Source organism: Cricetulus griseus, chromosome 7 (genome assembly GCF_003668045.3).
Source record: "Cricetulus griseus strain 17A/GY chromosome 7, alternate assembly CriGri-PICRH-1.0, whole genome shotgun sequence".
NCBI classification, from domain to species: Eukaryota; Metazoa; Chordata; class Mammalia; order Rodentia; family Cricetidae; genus Cricetulus; species Cricetulus griseus.
Window position 1 is genome coordinate 131,885,563 of NC_048600.1, and position 7,451 is coordinate 131,893,013.

Sequence of the window (7,451 nt, forward strand, 5' to 3'; positions counted from 1 at the left end):
CTGTCTCAAAAACAACAACAACAAAAACCCCAGTTTTCCTGATGCTAGGGCCCATGACTTTCCCTGCCTCCCAGGATGGAGTTGATAGTGGGTGGTGGGGACAGGCCCTCTCCTTCTAGGTTTGCAGGCTGTGCTTCTTACCCTTGGCAAGCAGGGAAGGGAAAAGGTGGGGCCAGAAGCTTGGTGTCACTTAGAGAGAATGAAGGGCAAGAAGGTAGCACTGTCACACCTGTCCCTCAGTCACTCATGTGAGGACAGGACAAGCTGAGCCCAGAAAGACCACAGGATCAAAACCATCACCTCTGAGAACCAGGGAGATTTTCTGGCCAAGCGTGTACTTGACCAGGGTAAAATGAAGGCAAAAGCCAGCCCAGGGCCTCCTAAAGGCTTCCTCCACACCAAGGTTGGTTAAAGTAGTCAATGTGGTCCACCCGCCGCCCACATGGCACACAGACGCACCAGGTTCCTCTTGGAATGAAGGGCTTAAAAACATTCCCGGGTTCCAGAAACCAGAGGGCTTCAAACCCCGAGACCTCACCCCTCCACCTGCAGGTCAAATTTGGAATTCTGCCCTGCCCAAGGTTCCCCTAGAACTCCTGGGTCAGTTCACATAGACATGAGGACAATAGCATTCCAAATGCGAGGACAGCAGCTCCTGAAGCAGTGACAACATGGGGGAGTGCATGCCTGAGTGTCCTCCCCAGAGGCAGGAGTGGCATCCCGCACTACAGAGGGGCTCTCCTCGGGCGGGTGTGCGGAGGGTGGGGCTGTTGTTTTCTCTCCCTTTGTGTCTGAGTAGAGGAAGGCTGGCAGGTGCCCCAGGGACTGTCAGAGCTCATTGTGAAGGGGTCGGCACTGCGGGCTGAGCTTTTCCTCCAGGACCCCGTCAGGGGCGCACACCCAGGGGTCATGTGTTTCCCACTGCCACTTGGCCAGCTGGGCTTTCAGCGCCTCCAGTACTTGTGAGAATAGTGGATCCGTGGCCAGGTTCTGTGTCTCTCGAGGGTCCCGGCTGACATCGTAGAGTTCCCAGCGTTCCCGGTAGTAGTAATGGTGGAGATCCTTGTACCAGCCCGTGGGCTGGCCGGCTGTGGTTCTGTTCAGGAGGTCCTGGAAGGTCGGCGACACATAGAAGTCTTGGTCGATGGGGAAAGGCATCTTGAAGCTGAGATTGTGAATGAGACGGAAGTTGTGGTGGTAGACGGAGCGCATGGGGTAGGACATGGTGACCTCGTGGTGGCTCTGGCTGCCGAAGACAGTGGCCCACAGGGGCTCTGCCTCCAGCGCTGGCAGCAGGGATCGGCCTGTGAGCTGGATAGTCTTTGAGCCAAAGATGGCATAGCTGGGATATGAAATGGAGAACCAGTCCAGGATGGTTGGGGTGAGGTCTGCAAAGGAAGAGCCCTTAGCAGGGGTCCCTCAGGGACACGGAGCCCTTCAGCAAGAAGGTGAGCCTCAGGGTTTCCGGAAATCCCACGGGCACCCGGTAGGATCAGATCACCAATGGGGAGGGACTACTTTGGGCCGTACCTCTCGTCATTGGTCACCTCCGGCCTGTGGAGTGGTGTGACCAGAGGCCCTGGCCTGTTTGAGATCTAGCGACTGTCTAATCCTAAGGACCAGAAGGACCCTGGGTAGGGAGTGCTCATCTAGGCACTCTGGGTTGGTCACATGGTTCCCTCACCCATGGCTTGGGGCCACATGCAGAGGTAGGTATAAGCTGGAGGGAGCCTATCTTATAACCCTGAGAAGGCTTTCCAAGCAAAGGGCTGGGCACAGAAAGCTTCTGCCGGGGCTGGCCTAACCACACCTGCAGTCATGTTTGCCCATTCATGGAGTGGGGCCAGATAACCAGGCCCTCAGAGCTGACTCATAAGCGGCTCTGGGTTCTGAGAAAAATGGAGATGTCACACTGGTTTTCCAGTGGGTAGCCCACAGCCCATTAGTACCACCTGGGACCCCACCAGTCACTCGGGGCTCATGACATGACAGGAACCGGCCTCCCAGGTGTCTGCTTCTCATCACGTAATAGAGGAGGCTGTCTTGTTCCTGCCCAGGTGGAGGAACACTACCTAGGTCAGGGGAGCACTCCAGCATCTGACCCATGGCAGTCCCATTGGAGGTTGGCTTCACCTATCCCCTCCCATGAGATAGACAGACAGACAGCCATACCTAGAAGGCTCACGTAGGCCTCGCTGACCTGGCCCCAACGTTGTGGGTGCTCTGGGGATGACACCAACAAGGGTTCTGCTGTACCAGGCCAGTACAGGTTGGTCCTGCCGCTGGGGAAGGGGATCCCGTTGTCGGATGTGAAAATGATGAGGGTATCACTCAGTACACCGGCACTTTGCAGCTCCTGGAGCACCAGCCCTACCCCTGAAGAGGGGAAGGAGGGAGAAGGCTCAAGTCCATGTGTCCATTCACCCCGGGCTCTGTACTTTCTGACCCTGAAACCCCTTTTGTGGTTTCTGCAAGCCCGCCTCTGCTCAACACCACACAGCTCTTGTACTTGAGCTGGTCACGTGGCTTCCAGGGACATCTCATCCCTTAGAACTGCAGGCAGCTGCTACTGCCCCAAGCTGGCTTCTTGCTTTAGAATCTTGTGTCTGTCCTATGGAGCACACAGAGACAGCTTGGGGAGGAGCCTGAAGATAGGACACCCCTCTTAGGGCTCTTCTAACAGCGTCAGTAGGAACATGAACCCAGGACTACCTCCTGCAGGGCTCGAATTCCCACCCGTGACATGTCAGCAGGAAGCTGTCAATGTGACCAAATGTAAGTTAAGGATCGCAGGAGGACATTATCTCAGGTAGGCCCTTCTCAGTGAAGCCAAGAGCATTGACTCACTTCTGCAATCCAGCACCAGACAGGCAGAGGCAGGAAAATTGGGAATTCAGGACAGTCTGGGCTACCTAATGAGTTCCAGGCTAACCTGAGCTATAGCAAGACCCTGTCTCAGAAAGTCAAAATGAGTTTTAATTTAAAAGAGACATCGCTGGGGAGATGGCACAGCAGTTAAACTGCTTGCCACACAAGAGTCTGGATCCCAGTTTGGATCCCAGAAACCCACATAACTGCCAGGTGAGTGAGAGCCTGCCTGGAATTCCAGCCACAGAAGGCAGAAACGGGATCTCCAGAGTCAGCTGGTTCACAAGACCAGCCGTGTCAGCATGCTCTAGGTTTGACTGACAAACTCAGTCCCAGGAAGTAAGGTAAACAACGGTGATACTTCCTCAGGCCTCCACATGCACACACACTTACACACCAATACACATGTGAACACACACACACTTACACACCAAATACATGTGAACACACACACTTATACACCAATACACATGTGAACACACACACACACACTTATACACCATACACATGTGAACACGAACACACTTATACACCAAATACATGTGAACACACACACATTTATACACCAAATACATGCGAGCACACATACACTTATACACCAATACACATGTGAACACACACACACTTATACACCAATACATATGTGTACACACACACATTTATACACCATACACATGTGAACACACACACACTTATACACCATACACATGTGAAAACAGACATTTATAAACCCGTACACACATGAAAACACACACACTTATACATCCATACATGTGCAAACACACACACATTTATACACCATACACATGTGAAAACACAGACACATATTTACACACCCATATACAGGTGAACATACAGACACATATTTACACACCCATATACAGGTGAAAACACACATGTGAAAAATAAAGAAAAAAATTTAAGCAATAAAATGAAAGCACAGGCGGCAGAGATGACTCTGGTTGGGAGCACTGGCTGCTCTTCCATAGGACCCAGAGTTGTCTCCCAGCACCCTCATGGAAGCTCACGAGGGCTCTGATGCCCTTTTTGGCCTTGGAGGGCACTGGATGCATGCGATACTATTACATACATGAAGGCAAAACGCCCACACAAATTAAATAAAAACAAGTATTTAAAAGGAAGAAGAGCCGGGCGTTGGTGGCGCACGCCTTTAATCCCAGCACTCAGGAGGCAGGGGCAGGAGGATCTCTGTGAGTTCGAGGCCAGCCTGGTCTACAGAGCGAGTGCCAGGATAGGCTCCAAAGCTACACAGAGAAACCCTGTCTCGAAAAACAAAAACAAAAAACAAACAAACAAACAAACAAAAAAAGCTACAGACAACAGGGGAGAAGACACACTGTGTGAAACTGGAGCTAGAATCGGCAGCCAAGGGATACAGAAGCCCCAGCCCCAGAAGCTAAGACTCACGCCTTCAACACCAACCCTGGCTCACACTAGTTGCTGCTGGGACACACATGTTGAGTCCAGCCTGATTGAGAGTTCCAGGGCTTGTGATGAGAGAGACAGCCCCAGCCACTGGAACCCACCTTGGTCCATCCGGCCGATGGTTGTGTACTGGGCGGCGAGGTCTGCTCGGGCTGCCGGTGTGTCTGGGACAAAGTACGGCACCTGAGGAGGAAGGCAGGTGGAAAGAAGATGAGACTGAATGGGGGGACAGGAACAGTTTTGATTGGGTAGAGAACAGGGTACAGTGCCCTCCCGCCAACTCTGCCAGGAATGGACACCGCTTTATCACATGCGTATCCACCACATCATCTCCGGGGTCCCAGGTTCTCTCTGCACCCCACACAGAAGGACCTGGAGCCCACTGAGTCAAGTCTCCTTAGACACATTATACCATATCCCTGGGGCAAGGGCTGCCGGCTGGGAGGAGGGCGGGGCCTTGGATTTGGGGAGCATGGGCTGTGTCTTGGAAGCAAGGGCCCCTCCTACCATCACATCCTGAGGGTCGTAGGTCTGGGGTGTCCAGTCTGGAATGCGCCCCATGCCACTCTCTCCATTGCCAAACTTCTCACAAAAGGTTCCATACTGGGGCTGGGAGTGCCCACAGCGGTGGGGGTCATGGAAAGCCACGTAAAGGAAGAAAGGCCTGAATGTGGGGGAGGGGGTCAGTGAGGGGTCAAGGCCAGGCCACTGTCTTGACCCTAAGAGCCCCAATTCTTAGGAAGGCACACTTGGGCTTGGCTGACTCCTGCCTGCCTCAGTCTCCCTCCTCCGCCTCTTCTGGGTATTTAGAATGTTTTCCTCTGCCCCTGCCACAGCCAACTGTGGACCCTGGGATGAGAGCCCACACCCACTCTTGAGAGCTCCGGCCTCCCCAGAGCCCTCTGTACCTGTCATCCTGAGTCTGCAGAAATTTCCGGACTAGTTCCTTAATCCTAGTGATGTTCCGTCCCACCTGCAGCACAGAGCTGTTCTCCTCTGTGAACGCAAAGTCAAAGGGGTACACGGTCTCTGGACCCACGTGCTTCTTTCCGATAATGCCTGAGGGAGGACAAGAGAGATGTCTGTCCAGAGTCCACTCTGCCCCCTGATCCTGCCCAAGCCCTGAGAGTGTGGCTGCTGCAGATGGGCAGTGTGCAGACGCGGGCCTGATTCTGAGGGTGACTCAGAGCCCTGACCATGCCTCTCTAAGAGGCTAGAGAGGGTCACAAAGTGGCCTTGCACCTGTATCCCGTCCTCAGGCCCCGACTCACCTGTGCGCACTCCAGCCTGGCTGAGCAGCAGCGGGAGGCTCTGCACCTTGTCGAAGGCGTTGAAGTGATGCACACCCTGGTGCAGCCCGTACATGCCATTCTGGTGCTGCAGACAGACGCCAGACGCCATAAGCCTGGGCTCTGTACCCACAGCCCATCCCAGGAGCCTCAGGAGGCTGGCCTGAGGAGAACTCCACCCTGTTCTTCTCCCTCCTGCGACAGGGGACACCAGCAGAGAGGAAAGGAACCAGGGAGTATGTACCCCAGCTGCACACTGAGTTTGAGGCAAGTCTGGGTCTAGACCCTGTCTGGAAAAGGTTGGGGGTGGTGCAAGATGGCTTAGGTGGAAAAGCCTAATGATGACCTGAGTTCCATCCCTGAGACCCACAGAGTGAAGGAGAGAACCCACTCCCACATGCTGTCTCTGGAGACCCACAGAGTGGAGGAGAGAACCCACTCCACACGCTGTCTCTGGAGACCCACACAGTGGAGGAGAGAACCCACTCCACACGCTGTCTCTCTCTCTGGAGACCCACAGAGTGGAGGAGAGAACCCACTCCCACAAGCTGTCTCTGGCCTCTAGAAACTCTAGAAACTCTAGAAACTCTGGCGGTGTGCATGGTGTGTTCCACGCCACTTGCTCACACAAGATAAATTTAAAAATGTAATTTAAAACTTTAGAACAGAAATATGATTGACACAGTATGTACCCAACTGTCCTGGAACCCGTTTTGTAGACCAGGCTGGCTGTGTATTCAGAGACCCTCCTGCCTCTGCCTCCCAAGTGCTGGATCACAGGAGTTTAAAACAAAGACCTTGAGAAGCCGGGCGTTGGTGGCGCACGCCTTTAATCCGGTACTCGGGAGGCAGAGGCAGGAAGATCTCTGTGAGTTCGAGACCAGCCTGGTCTACAAGAGTGAGTTCCAGGATAGCCTCTCAAGCCACAGAGAAACCCTGTCTCGAAAAAAAACAAAAAATAAAACAAAACCAACAAAGACCTTGCTTGAGAAAGAATTAAATTCTGACATGGGATACAAAGAGCAGGGCCCTCAGATATGCTAAGCTCAGCGTCACAGACAGTCACAAAAGGTGAACAGCAGTGAGTCCACTTGCAGGGGGCCCTGGAGTCATCAGACTCAGAGACAGTGCAGTGGGGTCTGGCAGGAACGAGCCACTAGTATGTAATGAGGACAGAGTACCAATCAGAGCAAGTTCTAGAGGTGGGTGGTGGGGATGGCGGCCGCCATGTGATCAATCGTGTTTCACACCACTGACCACGCAGGGAAAAACTGTCGAGATGGCAAATCCTGTGTTTTATGTACTTTACCATAACAACAACAAAAAAGGAAGTGTCTTAACATCTTGTGGGATTGCCTGACTTACCACAGACCTGAGCGCAGAGCCCAGTTATGCAGATTCTGGGCTAAGCACCATACCCACAAAGCCATGCTTGGCCAACCCCCAGAATGACCTGTGAGTGACATCTCACTGTGCCCTCCATGTCACAGATGAGGACACTGAGGCACAGAGAGGTACAAAACCTGCTCACGGCCACAGAGCGGCACAGCCACCTGAGTTGACGGTGATGAGGCTGAGCCCTGGTCCACACCTGAGAGCTCTGGGCTGTACCTGCCCCTAAGGATGCAAAGGAAACCAGGCAGCACCTCGGGGAGAGAGGGGGTTTTCCTGCGGCAGAGGCCTGGGTCCTACAGTCACCCACCCACCCCTCCCTTCCTCCGTCCCACCCGCCACTGTCACCTGGGGCAGGCCGGTGAGGAGGCTGGCGCGGCTGGGGGAGCAGCTGCTGACAGAGGAGAAGGCATTCCGGAAGATGAGGCTTCGGCGGGCCAGGGCATCCAAGTGAGG

At 53.8% G+C, this 7,451-nt stretch overlaps 1 protein-coding gene across 1 annotated transcript in view; it reads right to left on the reverse strand.

Moving 5' to 3' along the window:
* Positions 1–300: 300 nt before the first annotated feature.
* The window catches only part of Sgsh (N-sulfoglucosamine sulfohydrolase), an 8,786-nt gene continuing 1,635 nt past the window's right edge, over positions 301–7,451 (reverse strand). Inside the window, exons 2-8 of the mRNA XM_027425488.2 lie at positions 7,344–7,451; positions 5,586–5,691; positions 5,223–5,373; positions 4,822–4,978; positions 4,416–4,497; positions 2,173–2,376; positions 301–1,388 (exon numbers count right to left, since the gene is read on the reverse strand). The exon at positions 7,344–7,451 is cut by the window's right edge and continues 53 nt beyond it. Coding sequence (XP_027281289.1) covers positions 829–1,388; positions 2,173–2,376; positions 4,416–4,497; positions 4,822–4,978; positions 5,223–5,373; positions 5,586–5,691; positions 7,344–7,451 — 1,368 coding nt within the window. The 3' untranslated portion in view covers positions 301–828. The remainder of the gene's footprint in view (positions 1,389–2,172; positions 2,377–4,415; positions 4,498–4,821; positions 4,979–5,222; positions 5,374–5,585; positions 5,692–7,343) is intronic.